We start from the raw sequence: 26,825 nt of genomic DNA on the forward strand, positions 1-26,825 counted from the left end.
TGAAGGGTCCCCAAACATCCACATGGACCAACTGGAAAGCAAAACTGGAAGAGGAAGAACGCTTAGAAGGAAATGACAGACGTGTTTGCTTAGATTGGGGACAAACATGACAATGCTGTAAATTAGAAGCATTTTGTAAAAAAGGAATCATTTGCATTCGCACTTGAGAAATATGGCCAAGACGTTGATGCTACAGACTACCACAATCAGTACTGTTATTCTTATGATTGAAAGCAGAAAACAAAGTCTTACAAGAATGGGAAATAATAGAACTAGAAAATTGACTCTCCTTATTGTTTCGGTGCTCGAGTTTGAAGCTTGAGAGATCTAATCGATACAGCCCATTCTTTTCTCTACCAATCCCCAATATTGTCCCATCCAACAGGTCCTGAAATACACAGAAATGAGGATAAAATGTGACAAAAGAGTGATGGTCTTGTGCGAATTTCGAAATGGACAACAAATTGAAATTGAAGTCCGGGACGAACAAGACATTGTGCAGAGTTATGGAATTTGTGAGTGGTTCCGAACCAATGTTCGTGAATTTGGTTGTCTTACCATTTGACAATTGAACTGACTTACAGACTTACCAACCATATGATCATTCGCTCTGGAATCAAGTATCCATTCAACTTGTGATAAATTCGAAGAGAGTGAATGAGAGTACCTGCCATATTAGCTACCGCTTGATTCTTGATTTATGTGATCCTTTTCAAGCATCCTCAGAATGGCAGCATACTGTTCAGGAGAAAAAAATTGTGCACCAAAGGAATGTTTCTTCTCAGTTTCATCAACCTCAGCCTCATGATGGTGAGGAGGATATCCAACTAATTTATAGCAGTATGCCTTAATGTGTCCAGGCATATTGCAGTGATTACATTTAATATTTGTCTTCTTGCGATCTTGAGTGGAAAAAAATGCAGACGAGGAGATCTCAGGTGGAGCAAAACCTGTACTTAAAACATTCCGAGTAGACTCCTCTTGAGAAATAATAGCAAAAGCCTGGCCAACACTAGGTAAAGGACTTGTCATTAAAAGCTGACTACGAATAGCAGCATAGCTATCGTTTAACCCCAATAAGAACTGAAGTAATTTTTGCTGTTGATCAATTTCAGCATACTTCTTCGCCGAATCACATGAACATATCGGTAAAATCACCAACGACGCAAACTCATCCCACAACTGTTTGAGCTTCGAGTAATACACAGAAATTGGACTACTTCCTTGAACAAGTTTTCCGATTTCACGATGCAATGCAAATATTCTAGATCCATTCACCCTGTCAAATCTCTCCCTCAGATCTTCCCAAACAATATAAGCATCAGTGGAATAAACAATACCTGCAAAGACCTCTTTGGAAACCGCATTCATGATCCACGAGAGAACAATCGCGTTGCATCTCTCCCATTGCATCAACTGACCAGATTCATCCTCAGGTCTTTTGCAACTTCCATCGACAAATACCAGCTTGTTTTTAGCTCGCAATGCTATGATCATTGCTCGACTCCATATTCCGTAGTTCTCTGTTCCAATTAGCTGCTCCGTAATCAGATGAACTCCCGTAGTATCGGAAGGGGAAATGTAGAGTGGATCAAACACATCAATTGTCGTTGTCGAAGAATTTACAGACGTCATTGCAGAGAAATCAACTCAAAATTGTGATCAATCGAGAAGAAAAAAAACTCAATTATCAACACTTGAGCCTAGCTCTGATACCATGTTGAAATTTGAGAAACAATGGAAAAGAAACAGAGCATGCGAGAATGAAATCTCATTTTCTGGCAAATAGTTCTCGTAAGTAAGTTTACACAAGTGGGTTCCTATTTATATGTACCCAAGACTAACAACTAACTAATAAGCTAAAACACGCTTTTATGGTTTCAATATCTATACGTCGATGTTACAACGTTAAGACCACCAAAACTACAATCTCGGGGAAATAAGGATGTAGAACGCAGTAATCTCAATTTTAGTACACATAGCAAAACCAAACCCCCTAAGTTGAAGTTTAGCTAAAAGAATGAAGTATGGCACCTTAAGAAAGGGTATGAACGTGAGGTCTGATGTGTATGCTCAGATCATCTAAGCTCGGGCAGCCATTGATCTGCATTCCGTGCTCGTTCGCTAAATGCAGTAGACATATGAAGCACAAATGAGGTGAGATATCATTGATAGATGCTGCAGCTCGGCAGCTGTCTGGGAAACAAGACAATACTTGGCGGAAGGATATTGTTCCTTCCGGTGATTCTTCCTGAAAATGTTCTTTGACAGTTAAAGTTTCCACGACTGTAGCAGCGGTAGTTCATAAGCGAGAAAGAAAATATGTCTGGATGTATATTCAGTCACACACAAGAAAGTGCTTGTGCATGTATATGGCACGAACTATGATAATTGATTGATCATGAGAAATGACCCTCTAAAATTTAAATGGGAAAATTTACCTGCACTGAAGTTTGATTTAATTTCTGTATATGGTCCCAGAGAGTTTCCTTGAGTACATGAACATCAACCTGTTTAGAAGTCTTGTCGTACTGAACCTCGATTTTGTTTACCTGTTTACTCCATTTAAAAAAATGAGCATGGAGATCTAGATGCCTTTTTGTTTCAGAAATATATAATGTATTGGTGAGCAAAAAGCATATCAGAAGGGAATAATTTTCAGCCTTTTGTCGCTTGAGCATCACATTAATCGGTAAAAGTATGACTTTTCTGTTTGCCGTGTGATTAGTGGCCCACAAGCCTGTAAGTGTTTATTGCTATGAAAATGGAGCTGGGGGAACAAACATGTGCTACCAAGTTACCAATGAATTCAGAAATATTCTATAAAGCAATTTTTTTGCTTTAGACATAGAGGACAATTAATAAAGTTGAAGATCCAAAAACTAGTTCAGCTGTTTTAGCTTGCCTACAGTAAGACTCTGCAAGCGATGATGAAAAAATTCTAAGATCTATCAAAATGTAACCAACCTGCCGAGGTTGGGAGATAAGAGTGCTTGACTCTTCAACATCACTGTTGAAATGTCCATCGTCAAATGCACCATCGAAACCACTACCATCATCATCCCAAAACTTTGTTGCTCCAAAGTCATCACCATGTTGGGTTTCCTCATCTAACCATAATCAGTGATGTCATTGCATCAAAATGAAATGGAAAAGTTAACAGCAAGTTACGTCAAAATCAATAGCTAGATGCATATTTGAGTCAAAATGATGAGAAATATGTCACCCATGTTGGCTGATACTGGAATTTAATACAAGGTTGACGAGAAATATGTCACTTGTTTTGTCCGACACCAGGAAGAAAATACCAACATTTTATCATGTTTCAGTAAGAAAATTTGTCATTTTGCCACATGCAACGAGACATTTCTATAAAGTATCACATAAGGTTGTGTGAAATCATTCAAGGCAAACCTACCTTTTCTCCTCCTTCCACCCTTTCCAAGGCACTACAATCAGAAATAAAACAAAATGATAAAATATCCCGACAAAATAATGTTATGAATCTATTTAGAAAATTGAAAGACTAAATAGTCATAGATCAGCATGTATCATTCTTCTTCCACGACTGACACAACAAAGGATTGGGCTAGTAAGGGGGCAGGAGGTCAGGCTATCAAGTTTACCAAAACATTAGGTAACAAAAATAGCTTCACAAGATCCTCCGGTTGGTAGTGACAATCTTCTGGAAGCTTTGTGTTGCAAGGTGCTCGATTTGCTGGCAGCAACAGTGACTTGGGATTCTTTGGAGGATCAAATATATTTGAAATATCAGCGTCGATGGCTCTAGAAAAATCAAGGTCTGTCTCTGCTTTCTTATTTTTCATTTTCTTAGCTTTTGGTGATCCATTTTCCTCAGCTTGATCCTTAGGATCTATACAACAATCTTCCTTAAATGTCAGAGCTAAAAACAAGTAGAAAAGGATGGGAAATTTAGGCGATGTGCAAACACCTGTCACGAGTATACCTTTCACCTTCTGATATTTCCAATGATTGGGCCCTGCCCATGCATTTTGCTTTGTTGAAAATCCCAAGCTTGAAAACAAGTAGCCATCAACTTCTCCAAATCTATCATCTTCGAGGAGGTCATGGAACTTTACACCGTCATCGCCCGGACAAATGCAACAAGTTACAGAGCATAATTAACATTTTTTTATTTTTCGTAAAAAAGTGAATAGAGGCAAGAATGATGTAGAAAATTTAGGGAATGAAAATCTACTGAATCAGAAACATCTGGCTGAGTTGGAAAAATTGGATCCTGATCATAAGTTTCTTCGTCTACCGTAGTTGTATGGTCATCATGACCAAAGCCCATATTTTCACTATTACTGAACGAATAACCATTTCCGAACGAGTCACCATCCATGTCAGGGTTATTGTTAGACCTCCCAATAACTTGCTCAGATGAATTCAAATCATATGATATCCGTTGATCTGTATCGAACTGATTTAGTATGGCCCCAAGGCTGGGAGATATTTCCATATCGTTTGACATATTCAGTACCATCTGCTCAATGCACTCTGAAAAAAAATAAACAAATGAGAGTTATGCGACCGAGAGACCAGTCATCTCTGCAGAATAAAAAATATGCGTAAATTCCTGCCAATACAAGCAATCATATGCTGCAGATGTACATACCTCTAGCAAAAGACAAATCAATTTTCTCTCCCCCCTCACACTGAGACAAGGTAGACATACACTTTCCAGGTACTTCCATTGAATCGAAAAGGACCCGGCAATCAGCATAAACTCCAAGATTGTTCAGCAACAGACCCTTAGCCCCACCTTCATCAAACTGTGCTGATGTCTGATGGTATAGAGGATCAACCACAAATGCAACTGAGAGACAAAATTCAAAACACACTTACTCATACCAGTGAGTGCACACATAAACAAAACAAAGGCACAAACAGATACAAAGACAATGTGAGTTGACAAAGTCAAATGAGGAAAACACGAGTATTTTCTAACAGTGGTAAAAGACTAACATACCATCAAACTTCTTTACATTTATGGCATTAAAAGATGGCTCCAGTGTAGATAAAGGCGACAACTGCACATACATACCCACTCTTCAAAATTCTACAATCAGTCAATCGACTAGATACAAAAATCATGTTATTGACCCACTACACAGGAAGAGACTCTTAACCTTTCTCCCTTGCTCCTTCTTATCATTTTCTTCTTGTTCATGACTGATATCGGCATCCTCGAGAATAGGACCTGGATGAGGTGATACAAAACCCAGTTAATAGAGAGTAAAATAAGGGAATAAAAACTATTATCTACACCCACACGTGCATAAAATTCCAGGTCAAGCATCATCATTCGTTTGAAAAGAACCAGATGACAAATTACTGACAGAGAGCATTTAGTAAGAGTAAGTGGTAGAATGAGATCCATCTGAAAATGTACAGATCAAATACAAAATTCAAGTTCTTCTAACTAATGACCGATTAATTCACGTGCATAAAACTTACAAAAATAATGACGAGCGAGAACAGATATAGCTATGGGAACCCTAACCTTGTTCATTCTCTTGGCCAACCCTATTGATTCCTCCAAGGACTTTATAAGCTTCAGAATGAACTGAATCCACCCTTAAGGAATATATCTTAACCCCAGCTTCCAGGGTACAACTTGCCTACATAAAAAGTTAAGATATGGCACGTGTGAAATGTATAAACTAACATAAAACGTAAGTCATATGCACACTCTGAGAGTGTTTCTTGTATAAAGGTATGTCATCAGTAGCAGCCTCTGCGCTACATTTCCAGTCCAAGACTCGATATCATTTGCACATGTGGACGATCACAATAACGCACCAAACCTACTTTATTAGGAGTTTGAGCTCATGAAATGTGTGACCAAAGCTAGAACGTACATAATTGCTTTCAATATTATACTCAAGCTCTCAATTTTCCACTCGAGCAGGATCCTGCAACAACTTATCAGAAATGTATGTAAAAAAGGACAAAATGCTAGCACGATAGAACAAAAGTTTCTTAGTCGGACACTCGACTTAGACGGATTATTATTAATAAAGATTTTATCTTTCTTTTTTCATTCTTTGTGCCATTTTCCAAAGTTCGGATACCATTATTTTGTATTAACCAAAATCCAGCCAAATACAATCTACAAACTTCAGCCAAGAAATTCAAACAGCCTAGCAATTATTAATTTCCAGTAACAGCAGCAAATTGTACACTAGAACTAAGCTTCTTAAAACACTCAATTACTCACGCATCTACTGAACTCCAATTTCTTTCGAAGCCTCGTCGGCTCGAATTGGGAATAAATTTAACTGATACGACCCATAGGATCGTATCAACTACAGTGATTTATAACAAAGCAAATGACAAACTGAGCTTCCCATAACCAAGAATCTACCTTACCCGTCTACTAAAAGAAAAGGCACCTTTTAATTGAACCCATGAAAACTTTTGAGTCTTACCTTTTGGAAATTGGTCTCGGTATCATTTTCTTCTTCAACTTTAATAATTTCTCCAAGGTGATCAATCAAATTAAGCTCCCACGTATTCTTCTGATTAATTTTCTGAAAGGACACAGGTATTCGGTATATATATAAGATTATAAACAAAAACAGAAAACACAGAAGCAGCAACAGAAACTGAAAAACAAATCCGAACATTTTCACTGGCAAGTTTAATGCAATTATGTAGCAATTGAAGGATCTGTTCTTGTCCGAGACATGGGTCGTCTTCAGGAGCAGTAGAAGTAGGAGCGTCAAGCTTGCGGCGGACAGCGGCGTCTCGGGCTGCGCGTGCCTGGGCCCTTTCGAGTTTATCGTTGTTGGAGGCCAGGAAGAACGGGCTCGTCGGGGAGAATGGAGCCCTTTGTTTCGCTTTCGGGCTCAAGGGTTCAGCCATTTTCGTTAACGTTAGAGTCACTCAAAATTTACAGAAATTGGAGCAACAAATACGATTTGAGTGCAAAATTTTTGAAAAAGATGATGTTTATTTCCCCCCCTTTTTATTTAAATCTTTAGTGGCTTATAAATTATATTTTATAATATATATATATAACTATACTCAATACCCAAAACTCATACCACTGTCCATTAAAAAGGTTATTTTGTTTTTTAACCTCGGTCAACTATTTAATTAAAAAAATGACCTTCTCATGTGTATTTTGGTCAACTATTTAATTAAGAAAATGACCTCCTCATGTGTATTTCATTTTCTTAATTAAATAGTTGACCGAGTTTATTTTACAAATTTTCCCTCATTATTAAAAAGACTTGACGTCGAAAGATATTCGAATAAAAGACTCGACGTTGAAAGATATTTTTTGACCAAAATAAAAAATATGTCTCATAAATACGACCCGTGAGATCGTATCATACTAGCTTTTGCCATGGTCAAATTCCGTTAATTCAAAGATTTATACATTATGCATCGAGCGGCTTATCACCAAGAATCATCTATCAATTTATCTTCCTCCCATTTTTGTCAAAATTTAATGGAATCAAGTGTCAATTATCACTAAATTCGCATAATCGAAGAAATCCCATATATATAAACTACTTATTGTTGGTATATTTTTTATGTAATAAATTTATTTTCCTCTTAAAAAAATAAGAGAAATTTGCAAACTAACTTCGATGAATTATTTATTTAAGAAAATGATATCTTCAACTATAATTAGTTGATCAAGATTAAAAAAACAAAATTAAAAGTCTCATGATTAAAAGAGTATGCATCACATCATATTAGATAATTTATTATTTTATATGAAATTAAAAAAAATGAAAATTTTCACTAACTTCTTAAACTACAAAAAAAAATAAATAAATAAATGGGTGGCAGAGCCCAATTTGAAGTCCATAACCATTAGGCCCAGAGCCTTCTCGAACTCAAAATTGGACGGATCTAAAATATACATACGAAAATGATCTCGGTATGTATTTATGCAAATTCACAGCGCGAAACTTTCCGGCAAGAAAGAATCAGGAAATCAATCATACTTTGAATTATCATTTCATTCGTAAAAATCTGCAATCAGAAGAGCCCCTTAATTGTTGAATTTTCGATTGGATTTGATCGGAGGAGATATAAGATTTGTTGGGGATGGATTTTGAATTGAGAAGGGCCAGAGAGAAGTTGGAGAAGGAACAGAGAGAGAGGAAAGACAAGGCCAAGTTGAAGTTCGAGAGAGAGAGGAAGGCTAAACAAGAAGCGGCACGCCAGCGCCAAGCCATAGAGGCCGTACAGAGTGCCCGTCGACTCGAAGCCGCAGAAGCAGAAGCCAAGGTCGATCTTTCCTACCTTGACCCCTTTTTATTCGTCGTTTGAAAAATTCGTATTTGAGTTCGGCATTCTGTGAATTGATGTGGTTATGTGTAATAGAGAATTGGAAGTAAATGGTGAGTAGGTTATAGTGTGAAACATATAGTTTTTTTGGTTCTATAATTAAGTTTATTGGGCAATCGAATCTCAAAACTGCTGTAGATATTAAATTCCCAAAAATTGAGAAATAAAGAAAAAGAGACAAAGGTGGAAAATCTACCTTGATTTCCTAGGTACAGTGGCAGGTTTTATCAATGTGATGTTATCTGCACCACATGCAAAAGGGAGTTGGAACTACATATCTGGTAGTTATGAATCCATCCATATCTTGTTTTTGTTTATTTTTCTCCTGTGTAATGTGATGTTGACACATAGAAGAGATGGGGGTAGTGTATAAAAACGGTTTATTCCTCTTGACATCAAAATATTGCATGAAAATGGATATTCTGTGACTTTTCCATTTTTAAGTTTTATATGGAAAAGCTTGCTAGTTAGCGTCAAGATTTATTTTTTCCCAGTTTCAATGAAATTATTTCATGCACGTAAAATTTCGTAATTTTTTCATAGTTAATGTAGAATTGTGGGATTAGTTCCTTTACTGGTGACTGGGTTTGATTGGGGATTAGATCTTGACACTACAGAAATTTGTGTCTTCTTCAGGCAAACCAGCAAACTGAAGAAAATTTACTTGCTGGTCGGGGAGTCAATTTCTCACGTATTTTGGAAGCTATACCTTATCAGGGTAGTGGAGACAAAATTAAACTGCCTCCTTCCTGTTTCACTGAATTGTCTGATCAAGGCGCATTCGACAAGGGACCATTGCATTTCTCTTTATCCTTAATATATCAGGATTTTCTCTCCGGTGGGGAAATTGCTGAGAAGGAATTGCCCAGGACAACACATGCTGGTGTCCTGGAGTTCACTGCAGAAGAAGGTTTTGTGGCACTTCCTCAGCATTGTTGGAGTAACTTGTTCTCTGCTGAGGCTCCGAAGTCTTCTCTGGTGGAAGTGCGTTATGTTTGGCTGCCCAAAGGAACTTACGCAAGACTTCAATCAGATGAATTGGGTTTTTCTGACATTCCCAATAATAAAGCGGTTCTGGAAACAACCCTTCGCCAACATGCAACCCTTTCCCAAGGTGATGTACTTACGGTCAATCATGGTGTCCTGACCTATCATTTGCACGTACTTGAGTTGAAACCTTTTTCTAGCATATCTGTTCTAGAAACAGATATCGAGGCAGACATAATGGGTCCTGAGTCCCCAGAAAGTACAAACCAGCATACTTTGAGACCACTCATATTTGGGAACCCAGAGTCTGGAATAGTTGATGAAGGAAATTACAAATACTTCAAGTTTTCAATACATGATGACACTTGGAATAGGATTTCATTGGGAGATGTGAAAATTGTGGTCAACTTAGAGTCACGAACTCAAGAAGGAGATACAGATCTCTATGTCTCCAAGCATCCCCTTCTGTTCCCTACCCGCCACCAGCATGTGTGGTCTTCCCATGACATGGGTTCGAAGACATTGGTGCTTGGCTCAAAGGATCTGAACTTGGGTCCAGGTACTTACAGTGTTGCTGTGTATGGCTTTAAGGGAACATCCAAATTCTCTGTTTCAGTTGTTGTTCAAGATGTTTCCATGCAATTGAGCCAGCATACTGCTTCTTCATCATCATTTACCGGGGCAGATATTACAGAATGTAGAAATTGTAAACACCATGTACCTTCAAGGACTATTGCACTTCATGAGGCGTATTGTACTAGACATAATATCATCTGTCAGCATCATGGTTGCAGCATTGTTCTTAGAACCGAGGAGGCAAAAAACCACGTCCATTGTGAAAAATGTGGTCAAGCTTTCCAAAAGGGTGAGATTGAGAAGCATATGAAAGTGTTTCATGAGCCACTTCACTGCCCTTGTGGGATAGTCCTTGAGAAAGAAGAAATGGTAAGAATTGTGTTCTATACATTTCTTCAAATATGTCAACCCTTGGATGATTGTTATCTTTTTTTCTTGTGGGGGTGATTTTGTGGCATTCATCACATAAACGACTTATCTTCAAAGAACGATGAGAAAAATATCACGTGTTTTTGTGTTATTTTTTTACCATCTCTTTCGTGTTTTTCTCTTAGCTCACTTTTAGATTGTATAATGAACTTTGGCAGGTGCAACACCAGTCTTCAGATTGCTCCTTGCGACTTATTCCATGCCGATTCTGTGGAGATATGGTTCAAGCTGGGACTTCTGCTGCAGATGTGAGAGACAGAATGAGGGGGCTATCAGAACATGAGAGTGTCTGTGGATCTAGAACCGCACCCTGCGATTCTTGTGGACGTTCTGTTATGTTGAAGGATATGGATATACATCAAATAGCTGTGCACCAGAAAAACTGATCTTGAATTGTTGTCTTTCTTTACTCTTCAGAATTGATATTTTCTGTGCACATCTGAAGCCAACATATATTTACTGGTATGATCACTTTTTTGCGTAATAGAGAAGTGTTCTTGCTGATTCTTATGAGATTGAATCATGAAGGAATCTGATTATGTATGTATTGTTGATTTTTTTTCGTATGCTTTCATCCAGGATTCGGTTGTTGATAATAAGACAGAAATCCATTTTCTACGCGCTCTATTTCAATTATTCAAGTAAATGACATGGTATTTTGACGCATAAGCTAGTGAAATTCGATCTCTTGCTACGATCAAATGTGTGTGGGTATTTCCTCCGGTAATTGTGTCGATTTTCATTAAAATATGAGAGATATACATTATCAAATAGTGTTGCGAAAGGAGAATTACTCCACGAGAGCAGAGACTAACTCCACAACACTGGCCGATGAGAAAAGTCAAACTCGTGCTTCCCTGTCAAGTTAACAAACTCACTTGTTCAAAAAACTATGGTGAGGAAAACAGTAAAATCATCTCCACCCAGTAACGGGAGACGGGCATCAATACACGAAACACGAGGGTCTTTTGTGGTGGGGAATCGTCACAGCTGACCACCACTCAACACGGAACACATCGCTGTGAATCAGAGGAATTTCCCCAAAAAACCAAAGCAAAGGAACAAAATCACTTCTGGGAACATAAAAATTATGAAATCAAACAGACCCAATAAAGCACAAGACTTGGCCTCATTAAACATTACGTGATCAAAATGCTTTAAGTTAGTTGGATTGCCTACATTTAAATTTCCTTCAAAAGGAGGTGCCCACGTCCAGATAAACATAATTACCATGTGTCTGGGAGCATATGTCACACACACTAATTGTACATGAGTAGGAAACAGTCCAGATGCATCAATAGATAACAAAGTTGCCATAATTAGAAGCCTCTAGCTCTTCTAAATACAACAACAATACCTATGTAAGTATGCAAAGATAAGGGAGCCTCTTCATCATGCATTGAAACCAATCTGTTATCTCTTTCTTCGCTTCGGCTCCACCTGATGAAGAAAATAAACAAAAATTAATGAGCATGACAAGCTAACCTTAAGTACAACTACAAAAATATGATAATTCTTTTAAGTACATTTGATACACAACAGACAACAAAACTAGTTACAAATCAAGTATCTAAATTTCACGATTCATTAACCAAATAATTAGAGCGCAAAATTCTAGAGACACAATCCCGAACAGTTGAAAAATAAGCAGAAGAGATTCAAGAACCGGGACACAGAGCCACATAACAGTCACCAAAGCATGTTTAAACATAAAAGAGGAAAGGAGGGCCAATTCTTGAAGTAATCTGTATAGCAGGATAGCAAGACCAATACACATCTTGCTGTACTAACCTTCTCAAGCAAAGAAATAAAAGGTAATATGTATATCTTATATTTTAAATATCTACTATCAAAAGTCTCGCACAAGATTCAAAGGAATGAATTGAAAATTTTGACAGCAACATGATAGAGAAAAATCCATACCTCGGCTTCAGGAGGAGGCGACACGGGAAATGAGTTCAAAGATCTTTTGGCGTCATCATCAGATGAACAGTCTGAGCACAGGAAATGATCCAATTTCTTTGCGTCTTCAATGGTCATACGCATACAAGAAGGATGAAACCTTCAATCCAACAATGTATTAAACATGTGCTATCAACAGTGAAAATAGAAAATCACAATCAAACAATTTCGAGTAATAAAGCTATGATCACCGGTTTGAGACACCCATCACAAGATGCTAGAACCTAACCATAATGTTCAGTCAACAACAATCTAGAGCATGCATATATGTATATTCTTGCACCAAGAATAGCTTTAATCTAATTAAATTGAAAGCCAAATGTCTCGCCACTAAACCTCAGATCCGCTAGATTGTAAAACATGAGAAGCTTAGTTTGAATTAGTCAACTCACATCGACTTCCCCCATATTTATAAGCATTCAACCTCTACATAAACGTTTGATGTGATATAATAGCTAGTACAGCTATCAAAAGCTATAATCATATTTGGATTGATATAATAACTAGAACCGCGATCTATCAAGTTGGCATAATTTCAACGTCTGTCACATTGATGTTAAATCATTATGCTGAAATGGGTGTTTTGTTTTCAGAATTATTATGCAGTTTTCTATTACCATAAAATGTGTGTGACTGCGCGGTGCGAGGTTCTGCAGTGATGAGGTTGAGTGTAATATGGATCCTTCTTTCTTGGTCCCTTTTGTATTTACATGTTTTAAGAAAGAGAGATTTGGATGCTAAGAGAATCTGGTGAGAAAATTAAAATCGTTGGCTGCTATTTACTCACTTCATATAATTGAATTCAGCTAAAAACGAGATGACCAGATTGAAGATCCGGAACAGGTACCATTTACAATATGAACGTGAGAAATGTGTTTAAAAATTCCAAAAAGAAAACATGTAACTTCAACACCACTCCAGTAAAAAAAAATAGGTACAAACTAGATATCTAACCACATTGAACATTTAATGAAAAATATTTCATGTGTTGCATCCTAACTGCAGAACCAAGGTAGTCGAGAATTTTACACGACCAAATAACCAAGCATCGTACCAGTCCTTGCATCCTTCACATTGTACCATGAGATCATCTGGGTTGTAAGGCATCTCACACTTGCAATACCTTCAAAATAAAACCAAAAGGGTTCTCATATCAGATATCAACAGTGTATTTTGCATATTCTCAATGACTTACACCAGAAAAGTCAAAATTCTAAAAACTGGGACTCACACGGCTACACGGTCTGGAGTGAACCCTCCAGTTGCAGCCTTGTACTCAAACCTACAAAAGTAATCCTCTGCTCCCACATTTTCGAGCTTGGTGTAGTTTTTAAAAGTGTGCACAATGCACCTGCCTTCAATCGTATGAGCACTCTGTACATCGAAGTGATCCGACAAGAAGAGCTCTTTGGCACCATGGAACTGTCTTCGACCTCCAATTGATTCTTCAGGCCGGTAGTACCATTGTACATGCACCTTCACGTTGTTCCTGTGATCAGCTTCGATTTTGTCCACTCTTGCCACGTAAGGGGGCTTGTCTGAATCTGATGGTCTCATCAACACACAATCACCCGCTGCAAAAATACCAACGTGACTTAGTCTAGCACATTGCACGCGTTTAATCAAACAAAAAACCATGTGAGAATTGAGATACACAGAGTTAAGTTTGTTCGGACAACAGTGATGTTTGCCATGCATGCAAGATTATAGAGGGCACCAAACTTTTAAATAATTCAAGCACTTGATATTAGCATCCCAATATGGAACATGCAGATGAGTGATGCATATGCATTTGCCAGGTAAGGGCACAACCGAATTTTCAAAAACTATTGGATATTCCTAGATTAACTTTCCACGAAAGGAACGAGAATGAAAAATGTCCTCCTAGATCACAAAATAATGATATTATAATCATAAATATTAGAAGTACAAAGCTCAAGAGTGTCTTAGTGGCTAGACGCAAATTGTAAAGCAACAAGTGAGCCATGTCAACGTGGGAAGCACTAAGGAATAATACAAAAGAATCTAAATCTTTGGAGACACTCGATCCAATATTTATTTCAAAACCATTAAATGACAAATAAAATAAATTCATTAGTTTAAAGTGAATAAATAATTTGCATTTCATCTCATTTTCACTATTTATTTACGTCACATTAAAGGCAACCTTAAAAGCCATCTTGAGCCTAAGCACATCAAAACCCATGCTTCAAAGTCAAGGATCATGATACTGAAGGATGATGCCTAGTCGCGTGTAGGCAGAAAGATGAACCTCTGTTAGCCTTGGCTTTAGGCACATACCTCGAAGACTTTTAATGAATATGAAAATAATATCAAACAATCGTAGATTTCAACATTTTCCAGCTAGAGAACTTAGTAATATATATCTTTTAACTCCAACCTCTTTTTCACAGGAACTACAAATGGAAATGGTGCTCCTTTCTTTAAATTAAAAATTCCTGGCTCACTCCTATTTGCATCCAAACTTACATACAAGTTTCTGTGAATCAACTTGTCATACAATGAGTTTCAAGAATCTCATGTACATAACTATGACACGGGTCTTCGAACAAATTGCCATCCAGAAGCTGCCACTTAAGAATTTTTTCTACTAGCCATAAAATAAAGCGTTTCAAGCTCAGAATAATTCGGAACTTAAATTTCTACCTCAAAATTATACATTTTGCACTTAAAATGAAAAGAAATAGAATCCTATTGCCACGAATCAATGCACCTTGCAAGTAAAACCGACCCGGGCAGCCAGACTGACATGCAAAAATTATTAGAAAAGTAAAATTATACACAAAAGGACGAATAAAATAACCATACGTCGAACGATTTTGTTGGTGCCCTTAATAGTGTAAGAGTCGAGGTCCTTTTTTCCTGGCTTCGTCTTCGCCATCTCTTCTCATCAAAAGAGAATTTTCACAGATAATTTACGGAATATTATAGCTATTGAGAGGAGCAAGCAAAACCCTAACTGCGCGGTGCTTGAGAGAGAATTTTGGGTGGGGGGGAACGGAGGAGCTGTGTCGGAACACTGGGGTTCAGTTCGCTTCCCGATTCTCTATCTATGGTGATGATAATGTCTCATGATAACGCCAGTGCAAAAATCCCTAACGCCAGAGCAATGAAACGTATATTTTCCTTTTTACCCCTCATATTGATTTTCTCTTTTTTTTCTCCTTTAAATTTCGCCATATATTAAACAGCCTGTTAAACTCATTTATTGCGTTAATTAAGTAGATGTAATGGTTCGATTGGCAAATGAGTTCGTTGGATGCAATAATTTTTCATGTTTGGTGGAGCGATCGAACCGTGGTGTTTTAGTTGCTGTGCGTTTTAAAATATTTGAGTTGCACCATTACTATTAGCTATAACTTTTGGTAAAGCGGTAAGCACTCGGTCCTACAATTGGTATCAGAGTCAAGGTCACAGGTTCGATTCACGTTGATTGCAAATAGTGCAATTATTGGGAGGGAGATTGTTGGATGCAATAATTGTCTTTATTTGGTGGAGCGATCGAACCGTGGTGCTTGAGTTGTTGTGCGTTTTAAAAAGATTTGAGTTGCACCATTAATACTAGCTATAACTTTTGGTAAAACGTTAAGCACCCGGTCCTACAGAATTGTTACCATTATGACATAGTAACTATAGATCTAATTACTCATATTTTATCCTATTAAATATATGATTAAGATATTACCCTAAATAGTAACATCTTATTAACCGATCTAGACCTTTGGGGTTCATGTTTGACAGGATATTGAATACATACATACATATATTTGATATGTTACTCTCTCATTGTGCTCAATCCGCGAAATATATTTTTAATAAATTTAAAATAAGCGACATAATATCAGAAATTTGACGCACGGTAACTTCGCAAGAGTTCACCTACCTCAATATTACTCTCACTCACTGCACGTTTAACTTCACAAAACCGAATGATAGTGAAATATTAATCTTTCAGTTCAAACGTTTCATGATGTTTGTGTTATAAGTTATACGATTTTTATTTCTTATAATTATGATCTACCGTGCAAAGTCATATACTAAACTAATGGTGATAATGAGGATTGCATTGACGTGGGTGTCAAAGAGTCAAACCGTAAAACCTTGTGCATGACAAACACAAATAATTGCTCGGTGTCACAAGAGAACACTTCAAAAAAATCAAAATGAGTTTAAATTGATTTTATGTGTAATAATTACTCTTATATATATCAAAGTAATAGAAAAGTGGAATACGAATGAATTCAAATCGTTTTTATGCGAAACAAATTACTCTTACATCTATAGTCACTTAAAATAATTTATAAATTTTTTTTAATTATTTTATAATTTTTAAAAAAATTTCTGCTCGAAAAATATAAGTTTTTTAAAATATTACAGCTATTTTCATGTTTTATGTATTGTCAAATTTTATCAATGCCTACTTGTAGAACATGTAGTTATTTTTTCAATGAAGTGATTTATGTTATAACTTTAAAATATAGCATGAGAAATTTATAAATTATGATTGTAAAAAAAATTAATTGATATGTTTGTTTTTTTATTACTTTGAATACTCATAGTCTAATTATATTATTTTTACAAGGTTTTGATATTAAAATAGGTGTCATAGATCAAGTAAAAATATTTTTCTGATTATGGATCACATTATTATAAATAAATATTTGTATATTACACATAACATTGCAACACTATATACTTATATGTATATCAAACCTAAAGCAACTCAATTTTATTACTACTCAAGAACTCAGGTAAAAATAAAATCTGAACTTTATCGATATATTATATATTGAATTAATTGTTGAAAAATAAAAGATAGTGAGAGTAAGAAGAATATTTTTATCTTCGTTCATCTTTGTATGTTCCACACGTGCAACGCAAGAATATCATTCCCTCGATCTTCGGAAATCAACATAAAATTTGCGAAATTTCGAGCAATTTTTACCTCTATTTAAAAAGAAATTACATTTCCATCGATACACTAATTTTATTTTTGCTCTTTCAGAATGAAAACCAAAATCTTAACCATTGCTCTTGTAATATGCAGCCTCGCACAAGCTGCATTGTCTCATGAAAAAATGACTTGCGTTTTCACGATGAAATACACGATAAAAGTACGAAACACTCTCCCGGAGAACAGTCATCCCATGTTGCTGCACTGCAAATCAAAAAATGACAACCTGGGATATCATAATGTGACGAGAACGGAGTCTTTTTCTTGGTCATTCTGCGAAAACTATTGGTTCAGAACTAAATTCTTCTGTTATATCTGGTGGGATAACAAATATAAGGCTTTCGACGTCTTTAATCGTCAACTCAAGACAACATGCATAAGGACCGGGGAGTGTTATTGGGCTGTGAAGATGGACGGTTTTTATTTTTCCGACGGTCGTCCTCGTGCACAGTTGACAAGAATGTTTGGTTGGGATGTAGGAAGGATCAAACATTAGCAAGTTAAGAATTGTGTTTGAAATTAACTCGAATGAATATATATCGTTTCATCCGAATTTATAACATAGATCCATCTGCTGCATTTGATTACTTATTAATAATATGAAATTACATCATTAATATGTTTAATCTCTTCGATTATTTCTGATTAAATCTTCTCTTAGTATTGATATCTTATGTTTTAAAAATTCATGATAAAATACACAATATTTGATGTTTAAAAATACTTAAATCTTCTAACGCAATTAATTTATACTATTTGTGACCCGACCGTTTCTTAAGTTTTGAGAATAATAGGTCTAATTAATATATAACTAACCGTATCAAGACCGGTCGTATTATTTATCAGCTTTTACTCTAAACCGGTCTTAACAATGTGATTTGTATTATATGGACAATATAAATTTTAAAAATCATTTTAATTATCTAATTTTATATGTTCTCTCTTTTGGTCATATAACTAGTCAAACTTGAATATTGGTCTGTTAACATTTAACTTTTAGTTATTTTGGTCGCATTTTTTACTCAAGTGTCTAATTTTAGTCGGAAATTACTGACTAAGTTGTAAAATTCGAAGATATGATACCAAAGTAGAATTATAAATTCATGGATTTTATAATTCAATTCCAATTCCAATTCCAATTCCAATTCCATTTTCTTTATATGTATACAATGAGGACGATAACATAACTAAAACACTTCATGCAATTGGTGAATCCAAATCCCATTTTCAATTAATAATTGTCTTCAATTGCCAAATCAAAATAATTATTATTATTTTAAAATTTTTGAATCAAACCCTTGCCAAATTTCAACTTATTATTAGATATTTATCTGTAAAAGCAGCATATTATATAAGATTTTTTTGAGCATGTAATTAATATATTATATAAGATTTAATCACCTTCAATTCCCCTTCTCAAGGTCTATATTCACACACACACACAGACACACACACAAACTTTATATCAAGTCAAAAAATTTATATATATATGATTACTAAAAAAATTAAATTATACTTTATATAAAATATTTCGGCATTTCGTTGACGAGGCTGCAACTTTTCCCTAGATAATTACACACATCTGAAAAAAATTATTACATCAAATCACAATCCCGATAATTAAATTATCGATTTGACTAGATTGCACCACAATCATATTATGTTTAATTTCTTCGAGAATATTATTCCCTCAATCTTCTGTACGTAATCAACACCATTTTAAAAATTTCCTGCAGTTTTTACTTTTCACCCCTATTTAAAATCCAATTCCATCGATATATGATCACTTCAATATTTGTACGTATTTTTCTCTTTAAGAATGAAAACCAAAATCTTAACCTTTGTTCTTGTAGTAATAGGTAGCCTCGTACAACTACAAGCTGCATTTCCTCGTGGAAAAAATTCTTGCTTTTTCACGAGGGCATACGTGGTAGAAGTACAGAATAATCTCCCGGAGAACACTAACCCCATGACGTTGCACTGCGCATCGAGAAATGACGACATGGGATATCACAACGTTACGAGAAAACAATATTTTTCTTGGCATTTCTGCGAAAGCTATTGGCTAAATACTAAATTCTTCTGTCATATCTGGTGGGATAACAAACAAAAAGCTTTCGATGTCTTTAATCGTAACATTAGGAAGAGATGCTTAGACTCCGGGGTGTGTTATTGGGAAGTGCAGGCTGCTGGTATTTATTTTTCTGATGCGGATTCAGGTCGTGGTATATTGAGCAAAATGTTTGATTGGGATGGATGAAACAATTATACGTATTCAATATATATGAATGAATTATCAATACTTTTAATCTCTTCAGATATTTCTGGATCATCTTTCCTCGTTATTGATATCTTAGGTTTTTAAAAATTCATGATAAAATACTTTAGTTTTTTTATATGTTTAAAAATACTAAATCTTCTAACACAATCACACTCTCAAAACAATGCGTATTATTAATGTAGCTAATTAACAAACCAATACTTAATGGCCATCATGATTTTCTATCTCTTATGTTACATTTTTGACAAAAACTTGTGTAAATCGATCTCAAGAATCTTATTTTGTGAGATAGATCTCTTATTTAGGTCATCCATAAAAAATATTATTTTTTATGCTAATAGTATTACTTTTTATTATGAATATTAGTAAAATTGACCCGTCTCATAGATAAATATTCGTGAAACTATTTCACAAGAGACCTATTTTACATTTTTTGTCTTTTTATTTATATTTTTTTATTTTTAGTTTGGTTAACTATAAATTTGTATTTCTAATAATATAATTTATACTTTTTTCCCCATTTTTTGGTAATTTAACCGATATGTTTTTTTTTTTTCATTTAAAAAAAGAAAAAACATAAATATTACAAACTAAAAATGAAAATTAATCGTAATATAACCAAAAAAATACATGTTAAAGATAGAAATTTATTGTAAACAAGAGCAAAAGTAAAAAAAAAATATTGCAAATTACAAATTACAGGGGAAAAAAAGAAGTAATTTTTCCCATTTGATTATAAAGACAAAAAGTTAAAAAAAAAAAGAGATAAACATACAAGCCTGACCGTAACTAGAATTATAATTATAATTTTCCCTTGTGTAATTTGTTATGTATTTTGTTCTTTTTATCGAGTGAGTTCGACGAGATTTCAACCTTCTGAAATCCTAGTTCTGCTTATAATTAACTACTTTAATAAATAATATATCTTCTGAGTTCTGAGTACTTGGCTAATATTAAATTAGAGCAGTGATTTTTATTAGTAGTTTGGAATGGGGTGTATTACAAGTTTTAAGTGATCATGAGTTGAAAGTGACACCATATTTGGTTAAAACTTATGTTATGTAGTTTGGAATGGGGAGAAGGCCGCCGAGTTCCTATTCGACATCTATCTGTATCTTCCATTTGTTAAGAAATGGCAAGATATCTATCATGCTTTCTTTTACTTTATAATAATAATAAGTTTCATAAGTTGCAGAAGAATAATCATAAACCTTGGAGTCGCACTCGCACTAATATTATAAATTGGATATTTAACCCCAAACTGGAGAAGATACACTCACTGACTCACGCTGCACCACCATGTAAAACTTTAATGTAAAAATTACACACGATAGTATGCATAAATTCTACTTAATTATTGCATGCATGCGGCCAAAAATCATCAAACGAGATTATTTGGCTGCACAGGCACAACTTTATTCTCGAGGCATGAGGGCAGCGTGGGCTATCGAGTACTTCAGGCAGCATTTAGGCGGCACTGCTCATGCATTTGCATTCCGCACATTTGTGGAAGATTCTCCACCATTTCCCTCATCTCTTGCATTTCTTCCCTTCTGGATCCTTGTTCCATTTGTTGCTCCCTCCACATCATTTTCATGACTTCGCACCTGCATGGAGAGCTGATCTGCTCCAGCTGCTGGCAGCACTGCTGGAGGTGCTCGCCTTGTCCCCGCATTGGATTGCTCACAGTGCTCCTCAGGAAGGAGGCATCCAAGTAGCGTCCTCCCGCTTTCTGCATCCACATCTGGCAGTGGCTCATCTTCTGTTGTTGTTCGTATTCCTGCATGCAGGATTCGCCCCTGCCACGTGGATTCTCCTCGTCAACCATTGTGGTGGTCACCACCGTGGTGTAGGTCGTAGCGCTAGCCACGGCGAGAAGAGCAGCGAATAGAGCGGCGAAAGCGATGACTCTAGTCATAATATTTTCAGATTGATACACGCTGATCAATTGTGTGTGGTGGGAGGAAATGGAATGGGGAGAGCTAGGGTGGTATTTGTAGTGGAGCATAGCGTTTGCATGGCGAGAACGTGGAATATGATTCACATGCAAACCGGAAACAGGACGGAGAGGTGGCATCACCATTGGAATCGAGGTTCCACGTCTGTAAATGCATGCCTGGGGACTTGGTTTTTGACATTATCTGATCGTTGTATTCTAGAAAAAATAAATTTTAATAAAATGTATCCTTCTATCATTGTTCAAAGTAAATAAATTGAATGCTCATGTAAAAATATTTCGATTTTTCTTTATAATATACACGTAATCAAGAAGATTCAGAATTTTTTCGTAATTGTAAAATAAACTCCATCAAATTAAATCAATACTACATAAATAAATTATAATATTTACATCACTCAAGTTCCTTAAACCGAGAAACTGAAGTATAGTGTCAAAATACATAATTCAAATAAAAAATATATATTTTTAATTAGTCAATAAGTTTCAAGGAGAAGGTGATACAAAATTTGTTACCATCCAATAAATTATCAAAATCGTTCAAAAACAAATCAACGATAAAGAATATTTATAAAAAACTGTAACATAAATAATCAAACAAAAAAACAAAAGCTCAAATATTTTATTTCCCCAGAAACCAACAATGTTTCCTTTTTTTGCCAAATGCCTGGCGGTGGTTGATTTGCAAATTTTAAGTTTCGGCTATTAGCCTCTTTTTCTTCCACCCTTCTATCATTGTCCAATGAATACTTGGGCTCAAAAAGTTGATGGGCTACGCATTAATTAAGGGCCAGGCTAAAGCTCACCTTTGCCCCTAATATGACAGGCCCCTTGTTAAGCGATCAGTCTTCTGATTTAGGCCTGATGACAGCCGTTCGAACAAGAGAGAGAAATACAAGTTACTTGTCACTTCGTGTAATTCATTTCAATCTTACACTATCGATTAATATAGATAATACATGAACTAATCTAGATGATCTGAGATATAACTTATAGAAAATTAGGTTTTTTCTGTGCATTTTATCAGCTGATCATTTTGATCATTATTTTACGATCATCAAAATACTCAAACTTATGTAGAAGATGTTTACGCAGCTTTTATAAAATTTAAGATGTAGGATGCTTATTTGATTTTCACAAGAAAGAAGTGTACACTTTTTTTTTTTACATACTGGTTTGGAGCTAAAAAACCCAAATTATATGTGATTTTTTTTTTTTTTAAACTACGCATATAAGAATGAATAGAACTGTTGAATTGCAAGTAAAAAAGATCGTATTTGGTTTTAGCCAAAGTAGTTTTATTAACCATATCTTACAACTCAGAGTCAAATTCCTATAACCGTTTTATAATTATAATTGGGAATTATATTATAATTGGCGGTAGGTATCCTGTGAAACAGTCTCACGAATACCCTACCGATATTCACAATAAAAATTAATAATCTTAGCATAAAAAATAATATTTTTTCATGAATGACCCAAATAAGATATATGTATCACAAAATATAACCCATGAGACCGTCTCACACAAATTTTTGCCTATGATTATTAATATTAAATATTGTTTCTATACACGTGATTATTACTAATATTAATTTTAATTAAAAATTAATTAGTTAAATCGAAAATGACTTTGACTGGAATGATGACGTATGCCGACTGCTAGTACACAAGTGGTTACTAATGTTATTTTATTCTTGGATCAAAGAAATGGGGAGAAAAGGGGGAGTCGGATACTCACCAAACAAAGAAGAATGAACAAGAAGAAACATTCCCACTTTCTATATATGTTTTGGCCGCAGCCAATTTTTGGGTAAGTAAATCAAAGAAAAGCAATTACAGAGGCGAAAAGACTTGAAAAAAAAGGCAAACTTCTTCACTCATACACATTAAAGTAAATCCTGATCTACTAAACAAAAGAAGTGAAACAAGAATACACCCTAAAATTGCATCCTTGTTTAATATATATATATATATATTTTTATTTTTTTTTTCACCATATATTACAGTATGTTCCCATGGGTCGATGGCTGGGTGCGTTTTCGCCGAGCTCGAGCTGGCTCCTAGTTGACAGTTAGAGAAACCAAGAAAGTTCCTGTGACCAAATAAATATAAAGTAAAGAGAGGAAGAAAAATACACCGACGCAATTGTTGGACGATAATCTATAGAATAACGAGAAAATGTGATCTGAATTCGTTTTGGTCCAGTGTTTTCTAGCAAGGGAACACATGATACCTACCAAGAAGATATGATAGCAATGACAGGTGTGAAAAAAAAAAATCATGCAAAATCAATTGTGAGCCCTACAAATACATATATATACATACATAGCTAACGATCACGGATCCACAAAAAAAAATCACACTTCAGCCTGACCCGTTCTATATGATAAGCATGTGGCATCTGTTAGGTCGAAGATTGTATTTAATGCTGATAAAAACCATCTACTGTGCTTGCTAATACGTTATAAATGAAAAGATATTTGCAGTTGAGTATTCACCACAAGTTGGATATTAAGGTCCATCAAAGTAAATTTGATCCGTCACAAATGGATTACAGTAGCCAAAAACATGAGCTTTAGCCAATTTAGTCCACGTCCCAATTCCACGATGATTAACATGATAAAAAAATGGATAGCATCTACGATTATTAGCTAAATCTAGTGGTTATAAATGAAGAGAAATAATTAACGCAAAAATGGACTATCTTACTCTCAAGAGCACAAGGAAAATATTTAATAAGCATCTTTCTTCTGCGAATCTGCTACACTTAGATGCAAGATATTTATTAATAATGTCCATAGATTTCACATAATTCTAGTTGACTCACAGACTGTGTCATCCCGGTTGCTCTTGTCAAATGGAAAAACTGGGAATTTGAGATAATAAGTGAAATGTTTTTAGGACTGTCACCGACGAAATAAAAATAGATAGTAAAATGGATAATGAAAGGAGATTAGTAAGGTATAAGAAACTCAAAATCACAGAGGCCATACAAGGTATTTCTCATATCATTAGCAATGGTAAATATCCTTTTTAAAGAATTTAATCTGAATCATCCGACAATAAATTTCAAATAAAAATGCTGCCAAACATGTAAATCTACGGTACAATTAATCTCAGAGAAATCAAAATATATGAATCTATACAGTAAAAATTGCATCTTTCGTTAACATTTTGAAATTAACCTGATAAAGCACTTTTCAGCTCAGAAACTACATAACATGCAAATCTCAAAGTATTAATCAACTTGCTGCAATCAAGAAGAGAAACAATCAAAATGTGCCGTGTGACATCAAGAAATTAAGAGAAGCAAATAAAAAATGATCAAACAAATTAGTTGTCTCAATGTCAAGTTTAATTTTTGATACCTTCATTGGCAGAGGATTAGATACTTTGGTAACTAGTTACTAGCCCCATCCATGTCCTTGTAAATATACTTTTCAGCCTATTTCCGGAGACTCTTTGCAAAGCTTTCTTAGCTCCGACCACATCCATTTCTGTCAATATCTGCAAATGGGCACAAGCACCGGCCGCCACAAGCCTCTTTCGACAACTTTGGCTACCACCAGTCATGATTGCCACCACCACTGCTACCGGAAACTTCTTGGAAACAACCACGTCTTTAGGATCCAACATTTGCACCAACCTCGTCAAATTGTTCTCATCCCTCACGAACTCTTTCTTATTTGATTTCACTGACAACAATGATATCAACGCTTTTGCCCCAACCTCCTGCATACCACCGGGCTTCACGGATTCCATTAACTTCACCAAATAGCCCATACACCCACCTATCGCCCTTTTATCACCATCGCTAATTGATAAATTAGCAAGCAAGGAGGCACAAATATGCTGTAACATTACATTCCCATGCTCTATGAGCTCCGCGATTTGTACAATAAACATGGTTGAACCAGATAAAATGTGATAACTCGCATCCGTAGCAGATAATGAATAAATAGCTCGTAACACATGCTCTAGAGTTTCAGCACTTGAACACTCATGAAACAAATGCAGCAACTTTTGCAAACCCTTTTCTTGTAATAACAAATCACAAAAATATTCACCTGAAGAAGCAAGAATGGATACGCAACTGGCCGCTTTCGCTTGCGCTGATGGATTCCCAGTAATAAGCAATTGCATCAAAACAGGAAGTGCACTTTCTTCGACCAACAAATTCCGAATATCTTCGACAATCGAGACATTCCTTATCGCACCAACAGCATGCGATTGAGCTAGAAGGGAGCCAGATTTACACAATTCTAATAGTATCGGGACGCCCCCATAAGCAGAAATTGCCCAAGCATTGTCAGGATCAGCGGTAATGAATTCCACAGCCATGGAAGCCTTTTCCTTCATGGACATAGAGCTGCATTCGATTATTTTCAACAAAGGGCCCAATGCCCCCTCCTCAAACAAGCATTTCCTGGGAAAATCTCCAGCTGATATGAGGAGTGACACTGCCACAACCGCTGGTTCCCGCACGGAATCATGCGCATTCAGATCGAGCAAGGAGATCAAACAGCCGACATTCCCTTCCTTGGCAACTAACCCTGCAGACTTTTCTTCCTCAGAAAGGAGCTGAATCAATGAATCCAACGCCTTCCGCTTGAACTCCAGCCCACCGATCTGAATTCTAGTAAATAGGTCTTTGATAAAAAAGGTGACTTCTTCCTTGGAGGAACCAGCACTGGGCTGAGAGAGAACAATGGCGGTAGACTGGAGGAGAACCCCAGATCGGAGCAGGAGGTCGAGGTCGTTGATTTGCTTGGAAAGCCATCCAGCGGCCATGTCAAGATCGGATTGCATCAAAAGCTTCCCACGGCTGAAAGAAGCGTCACAGCACTGTTCGCAGAGTGTCTGCACGCGGCGGAGGGTGCAAAGCAAGGCTGGAATAATCGGAAGAAGCAATGGATTCTCCGACCAGTGAGGGGAGCCGGAAACTTCTACGAGAAGGGATTTAAGAGCAGAGAGTCTCGACCGAAGAACCTGCCACTTGGAGGTAAAGCAAGTGACGGAAAGAGTGGCAGGGAGGAGAAGGCCGAGGAGTTGCGTTACCTGATCGAGGGTCTCGGAAGGAGACGGTGGCGGGACGGTGGCGGGATACATGATTCTTAACTTTTATTCAATAACAATTTTATGTTTCTATATCGGCCTGTCGTGTTCTTAAAAAGAAGAGAATGAGTAAACGAGGAACACATACACTGTGTGTGTGAGTGTGACACAGCTACGCTTACCTTTTTACTCGGTTGCTACCAAATAAACTAATTTATTCTATTTTTGACTTTGACTTCTCGACTTATACTAAGATTAATTTTGAT

The 26,825-nt window shown here is 36.0% G+C and overlaps 6 protein-coding genes across 12 annotated transcripts; 1 reads left to right on the forward strand and 5 right to left on the reverse strand.

Annotated features, from left to right (window-relative positions):
* Nucleotides 1-675: 675 nt before the first annotated feature.
* Nucleotides 676-1,635, reverse strand: LOC142522089 (uncharacterized). Its single transcript, XM_075625246.1, has one exon. It carries the CDS (start codon nucleotides 1,633-1,635, stop codon nucleotides 676-678), a length of 960 nt encoding a protein of 319 aa, XP_075481361.1.
* A 399-nt stretch (nucleotides 1,636-2,034) lies between these two features.
* On the reverse strand, nucleotides 2,035-6,987 carry LOC142523159 (condensin complex subunit 2-like). 2 transcript variants are annotated; one of them, XM_075626808.1, is made up of 13 exons: nucleotides 6,652-6,987; nucleotides 6,456-6,557; nucleotides 5,528-5,645; nucleotides 5,154-5,224; nucleotides 4,994-5,054; nucleotides 4,640-4,840; nucleotides 4,220-4,521; nucleotides 3,968-4,094; nucleotides 3,627-3,886; nucleotides 3,419-3,449; nucleotides 2,968-3,110; nucleotides 2,442-2,552; nucleotides 2,035-2,251 (listed from the first exon to the last, which is right to left on the reverse strand). In XM_075626808.1, the coding sequence occupies exons 1-13, from the start codon at nucleotides 6,889-6,891 to the stop codon at nucleotides 2,036-2,038; spliced, it is 1,983 nt and encodes a 660-aa protein (XP_075482923.1). In that variant the 5' UTR covers nucleotides 6,892-6,987; the 3' UTR covers nucleotide 2,035. The 2 variants fall into 2 exon arrangements, with proteins under 2 accessions (XP_075482923.1, XP_075482922.1); XM_075626807.1 differs by having other exon boundaries at nucleotides 3,627-3,874; nucleotides 3,968-4,111; nucleotides 4,219-4,521.
* An 879-nt stretch (nucleotides 6,988-7,866) lies between these two features.
* LOC142522211 (uncharacterized) lies at nucleotides 7,867-10,944 on the forward strand. The gene is made up of 3 exons (XM_075625397.1): nucleotides 7,867-8,274; nucleotides 8,971-10,266; nucleotides 10,485-10,944. The coding sequence occupies exons 1-3, from the start codon at nucleotides 8,092-8,094 to the stop codon at nucleotides 10,710-10,712; spliced, it is 1,707 nt and encodes a 568-aa protein (XP_075481512.1). The 5' UTR covers nucleotides 7,867-8,091; the 3' UTR covers nucleotides 10,713-10,944.
* Nucleotides 10,945-11,056: 112 nt separating this feature from the next.
* On the reverse strand, nucleotides 11,057-15,401 carry LOC142522212 (chromatin remodeling protein EBS-like). Of its 5 annotated transcripts, XR_012814420.1 has the most exons (7): nucleotides 15,118-15,401; nucleotides 13,520-13,862; nucleotides 13,343-13,411; nucleotides 12,906-12,985; nucleotides 12,250-12,388; nucleotides 11,684-11,766; nucleotides 11,069-11,183 (listed from the first exon to the last, which is right to left on the reverse strand). XR_012814420.1 is itself a non-coding variant. In XM_075625399.1 (5 exons), exons 1-5 carry the CDS (start codon nucleotides 15,188-15,190, stop codon nucleotides 11,740-11,742), a joined length of 651 nt encoding a protein of 216 aa, XP_075481514.1. In that variant the 5' UTR covers nucleotides 15,191-15,399; the 3' UTR covers nucleotides 11,437-11,739. The 5 variants fall into 5 exon arrangements, 1 of the variants encoding a protein (XP_075481514.1); XR_012814417.1 differs by lacking the exon at nucleotides 12,906-12,985 and having other exon boundaries at nucleotides 11,057-11,183; nucleotides 15,118-15,399; XR_012814418.1 differs by lacking the exons at nucleotides 11,069-11,183; nucleotides 12,906-12,985 and adding an exon at nucleotides 11,205-11,345 and having other exon boundaries at nucleotides 15,118-15,399.
* A 5,599-nt stretch (nucleotides 15,402-21,000) lies between these two features.
* LOC142522090 (2S seed storage albumin protein-like) lies at nucleotides 21,001-21,462 on the reverse strand. Its single transcript, XM_075625247.1, has one exon. It carries the CDS (start codon nucleotides 21,460-21,462, stop codon nucleotides 21,001-21,003), a length of 462 nt encoding a protein of 153 aa, XP_075481362.1.
* A 1,825-nt stretch (nucleotides 21,463-23,287) lies between these two features.
* Nucleotides 23,288-26,705, reverse strand: LOC142522319 (U-box domain-containing protein 18-like). 2 transcript variants are annotated; one of them, XR_012814451.1, is made up of 3 exons: nucleotides 24,873-26,705; nucleotides 24,690-24,754; nucleotides 23,288-23,596 (listed from the first exon to the last, which is right to left on the reverse strand). XR_012814451.1 is itself a non-coding variant. In XM_075625621.1 (2 exons), exon 1 carries the CDS (start codon nucleotides 26,611-26,613, stop codon nucleotides 24,889-24,891), a length of 1,725 nt encoding a protein of 574 aa, XP_075481736.1. In that variant the 5' UTR covers nucleotides 26,614-26,704; the 3' UTR covers nucleotides 23,288-23,596; nucleotides 24,873-24,888. The 2 variants fall into 2 exon arrangements, 1 of the variants encoding a protein (XP_075481736.1); XM_075625621.1 differs by lacking the exon at nucleotides 24,690-24,754 and having other exon boundaries at nucleotides 24,873-26,704.
* Between the last annotated feature and the right edge of the window lie 120 nt (nucleotides 26,706-26,825).

This window comes from Primulina tabacum, chromosome 13 (assembly GCF_025594145.1).
Source record: "Primulina tabacum isolate GXHZ01 chromosome 13, ASM2559414v2, whole genome shotgun sequence".
Lineage (NCBI taxonomy): Eukaryota > Viridiplantae > Streptophyta > Magnoliopsida > Lamiales > Gesneriaceae > Primulina > Primulina tabacum.